At 41.7% G+C, this 19,024-nt stretch overlaps 1 protein-coding gene across 2 annotated transcripts; it reads right to left on the minus strand.

Annotated features, from left to right (window-relative positions):
- Nucleotides 1-75: 75 nt before the first annotated feature.
- On the minus strand, nucleotides 76-17,270 carry TMEM248 (transmembrane protein 248). Of its 2 annotated transcripts, none has more exons than XM_075771233.1 (7): nucleotides 17,011-17,270; nucleotides 7,522-7,696; nucleotides 6,556-6,841; nucleotides 5,108-5,258; nucleotides 4,223-4,406; nucleotides 3,618-3,761; nucleotides 76-2,836 (listed from the first exon to the last, which is right to left on the minus strand). In XM_075771233.1, exons 2-7 carry the CDS (start codon nucleotides 7,678-7,680, stop codon nucleotides 2,816-2,818), a joined length of 945 nt encoding a protein of 314 aa, XP_075627348.1. In that variant the 5' UTR covers nucleotides 7,681-7,696; nucleotides 17,011-17,270; the 3' UTR covers nucleotides 76-2,815. The 2 variants fall into 2 exon arrangements, with proteins under 2 accessions (XP_075627348.1, XP_075627347.1); XM_075771232.1 differs by lacking the exon at nucleotides 17,011-17,270 and adding an exon at nucleotides 9,499-9,516.
- Nucleotides 17,271-19,024: the final 1,754 nt, after the last annotated feature.

Genomic DNA, 19,024 nt, shown 5'->3' on the forward strand with positions numbered 1-19,024 from the left:
CCTCTAGTGGTCCATATAACAGATGATTTATGAAACCTCCGCAGCAACTAGGCAGTAGAAATAAAGACAACAGAATAAACTTCATCTTTTTTATTCTGCAAAGCAATATGCACATCTTACAAACACAAAATTAATCTAGGAGAGAAATGTCATTTCCAAATCAGCTATTAACCATCATGCAACAAGACAAGTGAAATGTAAGAAGAAAACAAACAAACAAAAGCCATCTTAACCCTACAATCACCTGCAGAGGGTTGAAAACCAAGGCTCAGATTTTCTATGTAATGCCAAAGAAAAATGCAAAACAAAATGGCAGCTTTCTAAGAACAAGAAAACACGTACAAATAGAATCAAAACTGATTCAAGTCATAGTTAAAAAGAAAAAGAAAACAAAAAAGGAAAGATCAATATGATCTGAACTTTAATATTAAGTTTTTACGCTTCTGTTTGGCTGCATTTAACTTTTGTACATTGCGCCTAGGAACAATCCAGTACTCCTCAGTATTGCAGCATCTCAACCCGATGGACACCCTTACCTCTCCGCTGCAATACAGGGGTGCAAAGGGATAAACTAAGGCCAAAAATCACAACTCTTTAACATTTCCCCTTTGGGTTCGTGGGCTGCAATCTTAGTATTTCTGGGTTCTTCAATACAGTGGGTGGTAAGGTGCAAAGCAGGCTCCTCTAATTACCAAGTAGCAAAAACAGAGTTAAAAAAAATCCCGTTTTCCCCAACAGACCAAATTCCTGTTTGGACATTTAGAGTTTGATTTTTTTTATTTGCTGAAACAGAAATGCTTTTCTTTTTTAAAAAAGAGTTGTGTTGTGTTGGGTGTTTTCTAGGTATTTCCAGAATTTGCACCACCACCCCAATCCGCTTCCTCTTCCTGCCTTTGGTCCCCAGATCAAGCCACCCTCATAGGCAACTCTAGAAGTCAGTATTAATGCAGAAGGCTGGGTATGTGTGAATTAGGAACAGATTGGACAGTTTTCATGAGAAGCCATCTACCTGTTTTGACTTCACCAATTCATTTCAGCGAAGCACTATTAGCTCATAGCAGCATCAGGAGAAAACTGGAAGCTTCATTTTATCCCTCGACTTCAAACTAGGCCATCTCTAAAGCTTTGCCTTAACATCCCCAGAGAAAAACACATGTTAGTTAACGCCACTTAAGTAACTGAAATTCTATAAAGGTAAGATGTTCCGAAGAAAAGTGAGACCATTTTGCTTCGAACACTCTGAAGACTCGTGAACTTACTGAAGTCCCATACATCCAAGACCAGTAGGTTACTGTTCAATAGTGTCTACAGGTAATAAACTAAGAATCTTATGCCAGCATAACTGAGACTGTGAGTTTTTTGACTTGGGTTTCTTCTTCTGTGTATTTTAGAGCAGAACTTACCAAAGGAGGAGGGAAAAGAAAAAAAAAAAAAAAAAAAAAGCATTGTGTGTATGTATGCCGACCTCCAGTTATAGTACCTGACAAGAAAGCTGAAAGACAAGATGAAAGGGTCAATTAAGGCAACCAGTGAGATTTTAAAAGCAGTGGTGGAAATGTCTGCAGGAAAACCCTGACTCCTGAAAATTAAGGAGGCTACATAATAAGAAGCCAGAAAGAAACAGCAAAAGCCAGAATGGGAAAGGGAGAAATGCACAGGATAAACCCTCCAGTTTCAGAATGGACACAGAGAGCGGTGTGTGTTGCACTGTGTGGTTTCTTTGACCTTAATCACAACAGCCCTTAGTTCTCTCCTTGTCATTTTCCCCTGAGTGGACAGCATGAAATGGAAATCGGACAAAGCTAATAAAAGTGTCATTTTCAGCTGCCCTTCAGAGATGGATGGAGAGTCCCAAAGTGAAGCTCTATACCAGACTATGGGATTTCTTCTCCTTTCATTATTTGCACTTGCCCAAGGCTGTGCAGAGCCCCAACAGACTGTTAATACAATACAGCTTTTTATTAAGTTTCACCTTCTAGAAAAAAAAAAAAAGTGTACAGAAAGCTGCTCTGCAGCAGAGACATGCAATCCTGGTTTGAGGGCTGTGGATGGGAGGCCAAGTGGAAAGCTTTCCAGACAGTCTCTATGCTGACTGATTCTCTGGCATTCAGCAAGCCAAATGGGGGGGGGGATCAAACTTAGCACTTTTCAAGAAGAAACATTTTAAAATGGGACTTCACTTCTTATTTTTTTTTACTATGAATAAAAGCACAAGTTTGTCCTAAAAACAGCACTATTAAAATGTGAATATGTATGTCTTTTTTCAAAAAAAAAAATCTAAAATGTTGATATCTTTTCTTGCAAGCAAGGAGCAAATGGAAGAAAGTATTAGGCCACACAAATACACATTTAATTCATGTAGATTGGTGGCTTTGGAAATGCAGTATTATATCAAAGGTGCATACTGTTTCAAACACACTGTACATATCATTGGGCAAAAAACAAAGATCTGTTGGTTTGTTTGAGACACTTGCAAAGGCATCTTAATCTGCCCAGATGCAGCTAGACAAAAATATCTTGCTCTGACTATATGTAGCCATATCACTAAACATATCTACACAAACATTCGGCTATGTCCACAGGTAAAGACTGAAAGTTTCCGGCCGCACTACAATGCGGAACAAGTGCATCATCTGACCTATTCTGAATATACTTTTATAAATATGTACAAATCAATTACAGGCACTTGAAATGTCTTTGGTTGGAATAAACCAACATTGCAAGATAATGTATTCACAGAGTGTTAAGACCCATTCTGGGTTCAGCAGGCAATGATTACGGTTCTCAGTCATTCTCAGTAAAAGGAGAGGATGGATTATGCTTCTGACAAAGCAACCTAAACAAAAAGAAAAAGAAAACATTTAATTAAAAGTCAAATTCTTAATCCTGTAACAGTGATATTACTTATCGCCACGCAGCTGGCACATCTGTCCTCGCCTTTTCAAAGAACCTTGAAAAATCTAACTTGGAAAGGAAATCAAAGTAAGTCTGAAGGTGTTTTGTACTGAGCATAATCAATTAAAAAGAAAAAATCCACAAAAAAAAAATCAAACCAGCTTACACTGCAAAATATCATTAAGATCAAAAGGTGCCAACATTAGCTTCCTACTTCACAATTAAATATATTCATATTTAATCCTTCAAGCAAAGCACAGGTCTCCAATGCAGTATTGAATAATGACTGTTTCAATAGCTTTGTCATTGTTTTAATTTAAATCTGATTAACAACCATTAGAGTTAAATATCATGTTTTATTCAAAGTTTTCAGTCTGTTGTGATAAAAGATAAATAAAAACTACTCAATGCTATCTATTCAATGCCTAATACAAAACAGCGCAAGTAACATCAAATTACGGCAGAAGAGTTGCATTACAGCACTTACTAAACTGCAATAATCCACTTCTGCAGGAGAGAAATCTAACTCTGAGGATCTATGAAGCACATACACATATTTTTAGCACCCGTCAGTACTGTCCACAATGCAACACCCATGTCTCTTTGAAAGGGAATTAAATCTACATCTCCAGAGATAAGAGAAACCAGTCTGTACTATGTAAAAAAGGAGGTTTTCTATGTTTTCTTATCAGAGTCAATATTTTGTTATTACACAGACTCACCTTTTCAGAGCAGAATTCTGTATTGCTTTGCCTCAGTTTGCTTGGTCTGCCTTTAATAACTGCATAGCAGAACATTGTAATCACCATCACAAAAAGAAAGTAACTGGTATGCATGAGATGCAGGTTTATTAGAGAGCGATCATCCTGCACAGAGAATTAAAACCATTTACTGACAATGCACCAATAGCTGGCATTTTATATTAAAGCAATAATTATCAGATCAGCACAGAAATTACTTAATGAATCAACTTTCTCCCCTTTACACAGCTGGCATAGTAATGAAAGTGATTCCTAATTGTGGCACATAAAGAGCCAAAATGTTCCTCATAATAAAAATCTGGTCTAGAGATCTCTTCCCATATACTGACAGTGTCTTTTGTCAAACAATTTCAAAATATAAATGTTAGTTATTAAAAGCTGTGAGGCACATGGAAAAGACCATCATGCACCAGGGGTAAAGCAGATCCAACCCTCTCTCAACCCTTGCCCTACATAATAAACCAGCACTGAACATGACGACTTTAGGACATGAACTGAACCATATTCAATTAAAACAGAGCTAAGCATTTATTCAACATAACACATAAAACCACCAGGGCACTTACATCTGGAACTATAACAGTTAGTTTGGGATTTAAAGCATGATACACTTTTCCAATTGCTCCTTTGTAACACCAGAAAGGGTTATAATCTTGTGCATATTTTGTATTAGAGTCTCTTGCTGTGGTAAAGATCTTGTACCAAAGTGTAGCATTGCTGTATGTTTCAGGAACGCAATGTGGTGGCTGACTGCAGAAAAACAGAAATAATTAGCACCCTAATTGCCATTCTCCCTGTTCAGTAAGGCTAACTTTTAGAACCGTGACAAGCCCAGTCTTCTCAACAGCAACATAAAACACAGTTTTATTTTGGAAATTCCAAAAACAACAACAAAAACCAAAGCTTAACCAAAAGAGTGTATAAAAACCATATGATTCCTATACTAAGATTAGAATTTAACTGCATGTTGTTCCACTAAGTCAACATCCCCTAGCTTAATTAGAAAAGCACTGGTTTTCCTAAGGCTTTACATAGTCGTGTTTATCTATCTGCTGGTTCTCCAGGGTGTATTGCATAGTGTCAGTCGAGAGAAGACAAAGGGAAACTATTTTGATGAAAGGTCTGTACCTGCTGCGGTATGGCAGCACAGCAGCATTCGGCTTATGCTGATCTCTCTGCAGGGAAGAGGCTAAGAACCGCAGTGTCAAGCCTTAGCTCTCACACAAGGTAGTGAAACTAAATTATAGGGTATCTTTCTTAAATATTCACAGATTCCTTTGTTCCTACTGAAGTCCAAATCACAAGTAGCATGTTGAAAGGCAGGTAGGGGCTATAGTTCAGGTACATAATTTCCACAGTCAACAATAACATTCATCAGGAAGTAACAACCTCAGAGAACCAGTTGAGGAATTAATCACCCAGTAACCAGTCAATGTTTAAAATGCACTTACACGGTGACAGGAAACACATTGCTGGCTGCTGTCACAGTCATGCAGGTTGTGAACACAACCTGTTCGCAGTGGCCATGAAGAACGCAGTCATCTGAATTCCAGGCAGCCGGCAGGGTGAATGTAATATTTATTTCCTCATGGGATTCTCTGCCTTTGAGAAAAGAGAGAAGGAAAGCTGGTTTTCGTTCACAAAAGTATCTGAGCAACAATCACTAGGATAAGGATAACGTGCAAATGACTAAGGCAGCAATCACCGCCCTGAATCTGTACCTTTGAAGGCATCCAGGATCTTTACTATCAACAAAAAGAGCAAAAAGAAAGTTAAAAACCAAAACAACTCAAACCAATCTACAAAAACCCCAGCTGCTGGTCTTTCTAATCTCTCCTGCCCCCAGAAGCAGCGGGGTCATTAGGCTCCTTCCATAAATGAAAAACTCGCTATTTAATGAGTGAATTCATGTGTGATCAGAGAACTTTATTAGTAAGTAAAATCACAGATCTTTAGCCTTTCTCCTCCCATAGACTTTGTTCCACATTTGCTTTTTCTGATGCTTACTTTTCAAACTGGAGATAGTCGTGTAGACAAAAAGGTGCCAGCTGATATTGAACTGCAGATTAAGTAATGTACGTTAACTCCACACGGATATGTTCATACTGAAAATAAATCCAGGCTACTGGAAATGGAACTTGCGTTTGATAGATCTTAAAGCCACAACAAAACAACAACATAAAATACAGTAATACAGATTTACAGCTATGGTAAATGTCTCTTCACAGGTCTCTGAGGTTCAAGACACCTTCAGGCATTATTATAAAATGCAACCCTAGCTAAAAGCTAAAATTCAATGAGGTTCTATTATCAATTTCTACTAATTTTCTACAATCACCTCTCAAAACTTACTGGCGGGGCAGCCACATAGCAGATCAGTCTCTTCACACCACAGAAATTTTAAGCATCTTATTTGTTGCTGTTTGGGATATTAAAGCTTATTCATGTGTGCATTTTACATAAACTATTTTTTTCAGACAACATGCCACTTCATCTCTAATGGATATACATTAATGCCTTTAAAATGTGAGTTAAGGACTTGAAGATGTATCAAGATAGAACTGCAGATAGTCACTGCAGAAGCTTTTGTTGCTTGGAATTTTGTTGGCTTAAAAATTACCTTCCATTGTCATTAGGTTAATCATTTAAAACCGCAAAGCCTAACCTTGGCAAACCTGCAGGTTCTTATCCATGCTGAATGCAGGGAAATGTTTTGCTAGCAAACAAGTGAAGGGCTTTATATAGCAATATACTCACAGCAAATCAGGAAACACACATATGTTCTAAGCAAAAAAATAATCTCATCAATAATAAGCTGGTGAATTTTTATTTGTTTATGTAGTTCTCATTCAAATTACGTAGTTCTCATTCAAATTTATAAAGGTCAAGTCTTGCATACCTGAGAGTCCAATTTGGTGTCCAAAAATTGTGGAACTCAGATGTGTGACATTGCGAGAATATCCGCCAAATGGTCTGAGCGGGTCCAGCGTCAACGTGATTGTAACAGAGATGTTTATTGGACCGGAGTCCTCAAGAGCCTGCGGAGACTGCGTAGAAGATCTCGCCTGTCCACTAGTCACGGTACTTTCGGGAGTTGTGGTATCATTGATGAGATGCTTTAAGGTTTCATTCTCAGATATACAGAAGTCCAAATCATTAAACCTCAAGAGGAAAGTATTCCAGTCCTTAAAACAAATGTGAAGATTTCAACCAGATTAGCAAGTTAACTGTTGGCTGCCACTTCTCTGGAGCAGTGCAGACCTCAATATGTACCATCCTGCTCGCAGTTCCTAGCCATTTAACAAAAATTACATGGCTTACAAAGCAAGCACAGATACCACCACGGCTATCTCAACAACGGGGCAAGTGGTTTACAAAAATTAGACGCGTTTGATCCCAGCCACCGCCTGACCGCTGCTCAGCGCGGCAGCAGAATATTCTCCTTTAAACTACAAAAGGAATGTACTGACTTGGTCCGTTCTCGCCATGCTCAGGGTATGAGTGGTTTCTAGCAAGGCTTCCCTCATTACAGAATAGTACTATTAGGTAAGACGTTTAACAAACAAGCTAGCTGACACAACAGAGCAAGAAGAAAGGCAAGAAAGGCTTCCGGCCATAGCAGGGATGATCCACGTCAGATGATTTGACCTCATCCTTGAAATAAAACAAGACTATTCAAACATTCAAACCAATAGCCTCTTTCCTTATGAAATTAGAGGAAAGTATAAATGAAGACAATCTCCCAAGACTCTGTGCACTCCCTTGAGAGGGTTCTTGGGAGCAGGGGGAAAATAACTCATTAGCTCTGGGCATGTTTTTCAAATTAGTATTCCCACTGTTTAGCTCAGGAACTTTTTGTACCTACCTCTGTCATTTCTGGTGACTTGATCTCCTTGATTTTGAAGAAATAACCCAATGTCAGAAAAGCTATTGCCATCGCGCTTACACTGATCATAAAGACCACAAGCGGAGGTCGACTGCTGATGTAAACCTTCAGGTTCTCCAACAGGTTTATGTTGAACATTATTCTGATTGTTCACCTGAAAACAAAGAGTATTACAACAGAGTGGCTGGGCTATTTGTGTTATGGGTGGGGACTGGTAGATCACATAAGACAAAAAGTTTGACAACAATATATACTAAAATGAGATTCAATTATATGACTCTGTACTGTTCATTGAACACAGACTCAGTGTGCCTTACATAAAGCACAAATCAAAACATGCTCGACATCACCTTCTCAGCACCTGAAATTGCCAGCTAGGAACAGATTTTAGAAATGAGGACAACATCTAGCACAGACAAACATCGCTGATAAGCAATAAACCAGTTCTGTTCTTTCCCCACACATCCAGGCAGGATATACACTGCTACACTTTAATACCAGCGATATTTGAATTCAGTGTGGATGGAGTTGTAATGCAGCGCACAGATCAAGCTTTGTACATCCTTGCACATACCTTCAAAACTGAGGCTGAAGCCTTAAAGATCTCCCTTTGCCCCATCCCTAGCCCCAAATGCCTCTACCTCCAAAACGGGATCCGAGAAGCAGCCTATGTCATTTTAGGCTTCTGCATCAAGAATCCCGTGGCCAGAAACACCTAACAACTGCATTAGGGTGGAGGCCAAAAGACTCCTTTCTTTATTTGATTCTTGCAGAATCTAGAGAACTTTTGCTAGAGTCTGTAAATAAAGAGAGGATCCTACACATGCTGAAGAAATGTACTGAATCATTAACTTTTATCCAAAATATAATATTTTCCCTGATTCCCCTTCTGAATTTTCATTTGCAGAGCAGAAAGACCCAAACTAAGCTTCCCCACCTCCACTCACAATGAAAAGCAAACAGTCCAGTAGTAAAGAGCAGCCCTGCAGCATCTGCTTCAGAAGCTCTGCAAGGAAGGAACTTCAAGCAAACCTCTTATCTTTGTCTTACCTAAAATCGTGGTTGAAAAGGCCTTTAATCCCAACTAAACTAGAAAGGCAGCAACTGGTCCTAGCAATGTGTTGCTTATCCCCAAAATTCATAGCAAGAGGTGATCTTCAGGAGTAGCATCTAAAGAATTCAGCACTGCAATGTTTAATGTTGGAGCATTCATACAGCTCTGATAACATTTAATTAAGTCAGGGACTCTGGTCCCTGCAGGTCTGAGTGATTCTCACTGACTTTTATTGGAAGCACATGTCATTTACAATCCAGATGTGGCACGGCTGAAGAGCGGTAAGTCTGAGGATGAGAGAGGGATGGGTTTTGAGAAAGAGGGCAAGGGAGAGAGTGATCTTTGAGCTGATCTATTGGTTTAAAAGAAAGCAAGAGAAGGGGAAAGGACAAGCTTTCAAAGTCGTTTTCAGATCCCACCACGTACAATCATCACAACTTTCTGGTGTCTACTCAAGATTTTACTGGCAGAAATGCTTCTGTTATTCTTAACAGAACGAATATTGACAAAACCTGCAAAACTGCCCCAGAGAGGGGAAAATTCAACTCACTGAGAAGAGACCCGAGGTCCTGTGGCAATAACACAACTCCAAGTTGTGCACACTGACTTTCCTCGTCTCCTCCCCATACACCTACTTGCTCTCCTCGGTGAAATCTGCTGAAACAGGGTTCACTCCAGAGCACAAGATCACATCCTGGGTTTACTATTTTACACCATCAACCAATTTTCATCCGCTCTGCAAAGACCAGGAAAGCCCGCAACTTTTTATCAGCAAGAATGTGTGCTGCAAACACCTCTACAAAAATACAGGGTGTGTCTGAGAGTGAAAACCACAGTGCAGAGAAAGGATGGAGAGAAGGAAAAGAGAGGAAAGAAAAGGTGATGACAAATGTGCACCTTACCAGAACTTCTATCTTTGTCCAAACCCAGCCGTGTTATGGCCAACAGGCCAGTGAAGGCGTCAGAAGGCGGCAGGACTGAGAGGGAAAGGGAGAGCTGGTGTTGGCAAGGATCACGCTGGGTACGAACTGCGCGTCTGTACGTTCTGCCTCCTATCTTGTCACTGGCAGCAAATTACTTAAATGAGCCCTAGTTAAAAATCCCAAACGCTCCATCTAGAAACATTGGAGACACATGTTGAGATGGAAAAAAAAAATATCAAAAGATAAACCAAAAGCAGAGTTCTATTCAGTGCTCCCTTCTGGATTTCCTTTTGAAAATAACACAGATGCGGGCTTTATTACAGTATTTAATCAAAGCTGAATGTCACCCAGAGCATATACAGTACGGTGATCCCTTTTCAAAGGGGCTTCCAACAGCTCCATTAGCATCCTTGTTTACCACAGGGTCTAAAATCAGCCATAAAACTGGATGCACTGAAAAGCATACATATAAAATATTTGGGCTAATATTTTTATGTAAGAGATCACCGGCTTTTAAGTGCTGGTTGCTTAATATGCTCCCATAACTCAACGGCTTTGAAAGCAATTAGAAAATGCTATAAGCTGCAATTTCCAAAGCGTAATGTGCCTTTTGAACATTTGTGAAAGAAAAGGGAACAACTGTGGATTTCAATACTAGAACTGACGTGAAAATAGCAGTTGAACATGGTTAAAGCAAACCAGAACAGAGGAGAATGTTTCCGTATTGCTGCCTGAAGAACTGCCGATTTTTTATGAAATAAAGTGCTTAAATAACACTAATTATCAAAGAACTTGTGAAACAAATTAGTGCACGTAGAGCAAAACATATCCCCACTAGATTTTAGGGGTTTGGTTAATGGTCCACATACTTAAACTCCTCCTTTCTGTTAGGACCTGTTAGAAACACAACACAAATGCTATTTTCTACCAGCTCTAGTTGTAACTAACAACTTCCTCTGTGTAAATGAATAACTTAAAGAATATCAGTTAAACTTTTATTCCTTTTTCACACAGTTAAAAAAAGAAACCAAATGCTATTACCTCCTGGCAGGTCAGAAAAGCAAGATCAGATTTCACTTTTTTAGCTAAATAAATAATTTAAAAGGCGGCTCTAATAACTGCTGCCTGCCTCTCTCCACTCCAGCTAAGCTTTTTAATACTCGTGCAATAAAAATCTCCACAGTCAGCCTAACAAGTAGCTCAAGCGCAACAGGAAGAATGAAAATTGCCAGCCCGGAACATTGGCCACCAACTCCAAAGTAATTGCTCGGTATTGAGGTGTATACGTCAAGACAAAACGCCACGTTCAGGCACAGTTACAGCTGACGGTTCTCATTGGGAAACACTCGACAAGCACCGGAGAGATATTGTGCTCTTAAATCAGACCCTACAAGCCCCAGAAATTCTGTTATACAGTAAAAAAGACAAAAACGTTAAAGGATGGAAACACACAACAGTTAATATGTCAGAGTGGAAGGCAAACGCAGAATTGGGTAACCATCTAAAAAGCGAGGAAATAGCCACTCATTCTACAACCTCGGGGAGTCTTCCTCCACAATAGCTCAAGACCGAATACAGTAACCTCAAAGCAGCAACATTTTTAATTCCTCCTTATTTGTACATGAAAGATTATAGAAAAGGTAAATTCTGAAATAGACCTATGAGTTCTTCAAGAATAAATTACAAATAAGGAAAATCTTGAAGTCTGTTGCACAGACCCAAAAGTCAATGGAATGAGTCACAGCAGAAGTATTAAATTCCTGTTTCGAGGCTTAATATCAAAGGAACTGAATTCCTAACAACAATTAAAAATGCATGCTGTACTAAAGCAGGTATTAAAAGTAAAATTGCAGTTGCCAAAAGAAAAAAAACCAAAACCCAAAACCAAACCAAAAACTAATTTTGAAGAGAGAAAGTAAACATCTGACATAATTTTTACATGTTTCTTGCCATAATATTGACTACCATCTTTCCACCAGAAAACTTAAAATCGTGTAATTTCTTTACGAATATTTCCCCTTCTTGTTGTGCATGTAAGATAGTCACAGTCTAGAGGAGAAAAATATTTTGAGGGGGGTTCAATACTAAAAACACCCCACTGAAACACCTTAAGGAAGAAAATTGTGGGTGGAAGAGAAGGGCATCAGGCCAGCGCCAACCCATCCAACAGCACGCCATTAAGACCTCGCGTGTTTTCTAAGCCTGAACCTCTTATTGCACATAATAGCATTTAATCTTAACCGTGCAGTTCAGTTTATTTATAAATCAATTATGTTTTCAAAGATGCCCCATTACTAGTAGTACAACGGGGGTTAGGAAATGGGTCACATCAGGGTTAACCACTTTGAATGAAAATAATGTTGCGTGCCAGAAAAACACTCATAAACACAAATCAACTGAGCTGTGATTTTCCTAGCAAACCAGCCATAAATAACATGCAAACAAAGAAATGGTGTTGATCTCAAACTAAAGTGCCTCTCATTTAAGAACAGTAAACAGTAGTAGGTAGCAAAAATATCTTTAATTTGGTTTTCTTCTCTTCAAACCAAACTTGATGTCCAACACCTAAACCACGAAAATAGTAAAGCAAAAGAGATCTCAGTTGTGTGCCTATTAAAGTTCAGAATATTCAAAATGGTCTGTCAAAGCTTTATAAAGACTAATTAATAAGAACGTCTGTACCTCTAATCTAATATCACCAGCCTGCCGAACAGAACTTGCAAAAGCAACCTCAGTTGATCTTACAACTGAAAATAAAACCTCTGCTGGTTCTCAGAGCAGCAGCAATTATTATCTCCCCTTCCTTTCTTCTAAGAAAAGAGGATAAAAATTAAACAGAGGCTTCTGAACTCACCAGAAGGCTGCCCTTTTATGCCTTACAGCTTTTACAGTTTATTTTAGGAAGTGGGGGGGGCTAATCAACAAATTTGTTCTTTACATCTTTGTTGCAATTTCACAACATGGTATTTTTATTATAAAACATGCAGTTGGAAGAAAAAGAGCATTTTCCTACTAATTTAATAGGAAGACTTACTTCACCATACCAATATCTATGGAAAAAAGGAGGTGCCTGTATCTGCAGCTGTATCAGTTCATTTTTTTAGGAAGCATATCAAGATCCTGTGGACTGAAATTGTACAGCCCAAAACCTGTGCCAGCAGTGGAAGGGCAGGCAGAGCTGGCTCTGGGAGGAACGAAGGGAGGGGAATCCTCCAGAGCAGAATGCTTTTTCTGTCCAGCTGATCCTCTTCCCCTTCTCCTGTCCTTCAGTGTTAAAGAAAATAAAACAAAGTAAACAGACTCATAGTAAATGCCATCAGTCTTCTTCACAAAGTAGGGGAAGAGAAGTAATCAGGACTTGCAGAGGAAGAGAGTTGATGAAAACATCACCTAGGAGCCTTCAATCCACGGCAATGAAATACAACCAAAAAACCAGCAGCCAGATGTGTACAAACTCCTCAAGAAGGTGCAAGAAGAAAGCATGCAAGTGGGAGATAACAGTGCATCAGATCAAACCAGCCTGCGGCTCATGACAGTTTTCTGAGCTATTTTATCCTACAAATGTGTTTACTGATAAAAAAAACCCCAACCAAAAAAAACCCCATCAACCACAAACGCATCTTCCTAGAGTCTGGAAGCAGCATGGCAGGAAATGGCCTGGCCCTTTGTGCACGCAAAGAGCGCGGACAGGAGGTGCTGTACAGCACAGAATGTCACCTGTTGAAAAGGAGACTCTTTCCTCGGGTTATTCTGATAATGGCGTCGGTTAGGAAACAGGTTGTTAAAGCCTGAGAGCCATGGGGCTTGCAAGAACACAACGAAGCAAAATGCTTCACACTTGCATGGAATGTTTCACTTTTCAAAGCATAATTAAGCATTTCAACATCCCCAAGAGCTACATAAACAGCAAACATTTCAGTTCTCCCCATAAAACAAAGCCAAGGAAGGGAAGTAATTTGGTCAGAGTTATAGTGAATTTTAAGGATCAAATTGATACTGAATTTCACACACCCAACTTCCTGACTAGAATTCTTTTTAAAGACAGAAATCTTATAATAAAAAGTAGATGAGCTAAAAAATAAAAAGGAAACTTTGTGGATCAGACGTTACTCAATCTGTGTACACGAAGTTGCCAGATACTTAACAGCCCTTCCCAACAAACGTGTGTCGTAGTTCAGAATGTCTGCGGTGGATTTAACACAAGCACCTGAGCAGTGTGTCCGCTGATGCTTCTGGGACAGCAAAGGTGAATTTAATTTACCACTTTAAAAAAAAAAATTTGTAGAAACAGACAAATGCAAACAAGTTCCAAATACTTTTTTTAAAATGCTACGAATTTTTTAAAAAATGAAGACCCAGAAAAGAGTAGAAAAGTTATAAGCCAGGAAATAAAAACAACGCGAGGAAAGCCTCTTTCACTGGTTCAATGAACCTCAAATTCTGACGTTTGTTAAAAGTGAAAAACACAATTTAAAATACATCCAGCTGTAAAATAAAAGTAAACCTAACCTCTGGTTGAAAATAGACATTTTGCTGCCAAACTTTACACAGGCAGCCCTGTTTGCCAAGCGAGCCTGTGCCATGGGAAAGAGAACGCTTTCATATACAAGAGTTCTGGCTTGGGCATTTTTTAAACCTTCCAACTTTTACAAGTCAAAGTCATGACTTACAACATGACTTATCGTAATCTAAATCATACGGACTGCAGTAAGACATACAATATTAGACTCAAGGACTTTGAAGTTGTATTAAAAATTGTTATTCTGCTTACTGCTGCTTAGCATGAGAGCCTGGAGGAGGAAGGCAAAAGTAAAATGATTTGGTTTTATAGGATCTGTTGAATTTCCATGACAAATCAAATTCTGTGTGTACCGTACTGAAACAGCCAAACAAAAGCAGCTCACAGAAGGGCTTCACTCAGGAAGTATGAAAAGTCTCAGCAACAGTTTAATAATCAAAACTGGTTTAGTGACCAATTTAAGAAGGTTAATCGTTGACTTCATTAAGGCTACCCATTAAGGAATGCAGTACAGAATTCAGCAGCGTCAGTACAGAAAAATGCCAGAAAAAGGCTCCTCAGCCCGTTTGTAATGAGAACTGTTGCTTGTAATGAGAACTGTAAGGAGACAGACACAGACAGATACACAGCTTGAATCACAAGCAGAAAATGAGTGACAAGATGAGGAAATGGCAGCTTCAGTGGGAATGGCAAAATAAGAGTTCTGGATGTAGAAAGAAGGTAACGCTGGCTGTGTAAGAGAAGTAGGAAAACAGCCAGCGGCCACTAGTGAAGATGAAAATATAAACAGCAGCAAACCGGACTGAAATAAGGGACTTGGGCAACAGCTGAAATCTCAAGGATATGGCAGTAATATCACCATGTCTGTATACTTCACCCCCGCTGGTCAAAAGAAACAGGACTTTAATTTGCTTTGCCCAAACTCAGGTTTTGTTAATTATCTCTCTGTAAAATGGAGACGGTACTTAACAAAACCTGACATGCCAGGGCACATGTAAGTTTTCTTCCTAAACAAAACCCGAGAGTTCTGAGTCCTGGGAACCAGCTTTATTCACAGGTCAGAACGGTCTTCTCCAAAAAATGAAACCCCCAACACAGACGTGCTTTTGGCAAGGGGAGATTTGGGAAAACCAACAAAATTCTGACACCAACAAGTTTAATTAATACTTAGTTTACGGCTCATTTGATAAACCAGCTTCATTTCTACAAAAAATGTTTTACTATTTAATAAAATCAAAATACAGCTGATCACAGCTAACAGATCTGCAGGAACACTGTCAGGGAGTGTTTAAGGAGGGAGCCGCACTCCTGTGGTATGCCTGCCATCCACCCAGGGGTGATGGACGTGCCAGTCTCCTGTCTCTTGCCGGATGCATCCGGCTCACACAAAGGACACCGAGGTCTGTTTGTTCCTGCCCTCAGATGCTCCTCTCCTCTCACAGAGCACAGTGTCTATTTTGTATTACCAGGCGGCATTTCAAGTTCTTGTCTTTCAAGCGAGAAAGAAGAATCACATTCCACCAGCCCTGAGCCACTCCTCAAATCATGGGAAATAACAAAGCTACTAAGGTCTTAATCCTCTTTGATGGGACTAAATCTAGGGTCAAGGAGCATTCGGTCTCGCAGGCACAATTCAGTATTATCTCTGCTGCCTACAAAAGTTGTCCCCTGTCCTGCGGACACCTGCTGACCAGCAGTTGGATTGCAGCCATCGCTCCTTCCCGGAGATCAGAGGAAAAGCAGGTAGATGACCGAAGTGGCAGCAGCTCACTAGATGAACCTAGAACCATTTTGTATGTCCAACCTAGAAGCAAAAGGATTAGTAATGTATTTCCTACAACTCAACTGTTTATAAAAACACAGTAGTGATTTACCACAAAGGACAGACCCAGCCACGATAGGCTTTCATCTCACGATACACTTCCAATTGCAAAACTTCTCAGAAGTTTGATGAGGATGTGAAGAGTAATCCTTCATGAATTCTTATCTAGACTCAAGGTTTATCTAACAGGGTAAATTTACCTGTATAATTATACCGCTACAGCTAATCAGGCAAATAAATTTCCCCAGAGAAGACAAACCCTAAAAAAGCAAACAAAGTGGAGGGAGGGGGAAAAGCTGTGCTGTAATCTGTTCATTCCCTTGTCAGGCAGAAATGTCTCCCACGGTGTCCATATCTGTGATTACGATATACGGTTCAAATTTAACGTTCGGAATCTAGCAGCCATGTTCCAGGCATGATGCGCCAGAAATTTTATTATGACAAACATTATAACGGCTTTAGACATAAATTAAATCAAAAAAGTAAGAGAGGATAAAAATATGGGTACGTAGCGAATAGAAAAAAAAAAAGGAACGAAGGAATCCCTATTCAGAAGCTATTTTGAAACAGAAATATTTTTAGTGCTACCAGAATTGCTGTCTCTCACTATTTTTTCCTGGTACGATGCCACACAAAGTTCAACCTAACAACCTCTTTTTTTTTTTTTTTTTTTTTTTTAATTAAAAATTATTAAAGTAGAAGGAAAGAGCAAAGTAAAACAAAAGCCGAGCGGCCAGCCCCAAGGGCCCGGTTTATCGCCGTGCGGATGTGCAAACCCACCGCCCGGCACCGCCGCTCGGCGCGGGCGGCACAGCAGGGATGCCCCCGCCTCACCCGCTCTGCTCCGGCAAACCGGGCCGAGGCTCCCGCACGGCGCTTCCACCGTTACACAACCGGCACCGGAGCAACCCAACGCCCCGCTCCTGCCCCGCCAGCGGGACCCCGGCGTTGAGGCCCGGAGGTGCCCCCCGCCGCACACCGGCAGGACACCCCCCCACACACCCCGCCCCGGGGCGGAGGAGGACGAAGGCGACCCACATCCACCGCGCCCGGGCGCGCCAGGCTGGCGACGGCCGGGATCCCTGCGCCCGGCACGGCACGGGAGGCCCGCGGGCCCCCTCGGCCAGAGCCACCCCCGTCCCCATCTTACCGGCGCCCGAAGCGGGGGAAGAGGCCCCCGGGCCGGGAGGGTCGAGGCCCGGAGGCAGCGGCGGAGCTCAGAGGCGGCGGGGCTGCCGTGCGGACGGGCTCTGTACCATCCTCCTGCCCTGACGGGGGGCTACGGGGAGGGGGCCGGAGGGTGGGGTGGGGGGAGCCGCTGCCGGCGCCGCTGCCCGGACACCCGCCTCCTCCGCCACCGCCTCCCGCTGCTTCCGGGGACGCAGCCGCGACCTCTCACCCCGGCCGGCCGTGCGGACGGTGGCGCGGGGGGGACAAACTGCTGCGGCGCCGGCAACGCGCGGCCCGGCCCCGCCCGCGGGAGGAGCCAGGCGGCGGGCGGGCCCCACCGGAGCGGGTGATGCCGGCCGGAGCGGGCAGTGCCGCACCGGGAACGGGCTCCGGGTCGGCGAAGCGCTGACGGCTCATCTCGTACAGCCGCCCCCCCGCTGTCTTGTCAGGCCGGGGCGCAGCGCTGGAGGGGGTGGTACAGCGCCGGCCCCTGCCGTGCCGACATTTCCAGCCACTCTTCACCCCCTTTTCCACCAAAAACATTCAAAACCAGCTTTGTTTTTTTCTTTTTATGAAGGTGTCCAATACCTAAACCTGTTCAAGATTAAATCCTTAAAGCAGTTGACTTAACAGAAGGAACCAGAGGAATTAACATTTTAATTATAATGAAGCCCAAGAGAGGAGAACATAAACTTGCACCTGGGAGGCGTAACACACCAGAGCAAGGCCGGCCATGGCGGAGGAAGGGGCAAAGAGGACAGAGCAGGGCTTTGCCCTGGCGTCCAGTGAGGGGACGAGGGAAGGGCCCGATGCCCTGGGAGGTGACAGCACTCCTTTCGGTCCGAGCAAGGACAGCCCGAGCCCCCGCACAGGTCCCAGCCAGGGGCTCGCTGCTGCTAACACAGCCCAGATTGACAGGCTGGCAGGAAAGCGTCTGTAAGAGTTGTGGTACTTGGGAAAGGTAAAAGTACAGCGTTTTCCTGAAGATGAGACAGGTCAGAAATGACCCTGGCTTTGAAGGTGTCTAAAGAGGGAACTGAATTACTCTCCTTAGTTAATGACTGACTCTTCCTGACCGAGGCTGGTGGAAGGCAGGAGGGAGTAGCGCCAATGCTCATTTGGCAAGCCTCTCAGACAATTAAAAACGAAAGTCACATACACTAGTTCTGTATGCGTCTGACAAAAGAATGGTGGCTGTAGATAAAGCAAAAGGACATGTTTATGTCCTACTGCATACTCAGATAAAGCACCAAACTGTTCTGCCCTGTGTTGCAGCCACAAAGCAGCCTCCACGGTTCAGTTCTTGATCAGATGGAACACTGCTTCTTCACCCCCAACCCTCTTAACCCCCTTTTTTTCCAAATTGCTGTTGAATAGCACTAGCCATAGGTATCGGCATCTACCTGTGCCTCCCTCCCTTAAGCGTGAGCTACCCAGCCACAAGAGAACATACACCAGAGAATCTGTAAACATTGATGGTAACTGGGTAGAAGAATCAATTTAATTTCATAATTATGAAACCAAAGTGTTGTACAGTTTAATTAATTGGTACTTCCTGTAAAATACCTTCTTTACTACAGCAAAATAGGTAGTTCACATGCAAAGAAGCAGTTTACAACTTTTAGCAATGAGCTGCAAAGTCCTCATTTTGAGTAATACTGAAATAGTAGCGGGCTGTTGAAAAAAAAAAAAAAAAGGCAATTTCTGATACTATGACTGCCACCAAAGCACAGCAGCCTGTAGTCCGATTCATTTTAAGATAGTATTTCAATTAAATTCTCTGGTTCACAAGTAACTTGATCAGATACTATTTCACAACTTTCTGCATAACTGGGGTCCCTCACTCTATCTTATCCCAGCCTCACCTGTGGGACCAGAGCATCTCTCTACCACAGCAATGCCATCTGACCTACAGACAGGTCATTTGCCTAATAAAATACTGACAAGGTCTTAAAGTAGTTGAGTTACTCAAACTCTAGAATGCAAGTTCCCGC

Source organism: Balearica regulorum, chromosome 19 (assembly GCF_011004875.1).
Source record: "Balearica regulorum gibbericeps isolate bBalReg1 chromosome 19, bBalReg1.pri, whole genome shotgun sequence".
Taxonomy (NCBI): Eukaryota; Metazoa; Chordata; class Aves; order Gruiformes; family Gruidae; genus Balearica; species Balearica regulorum.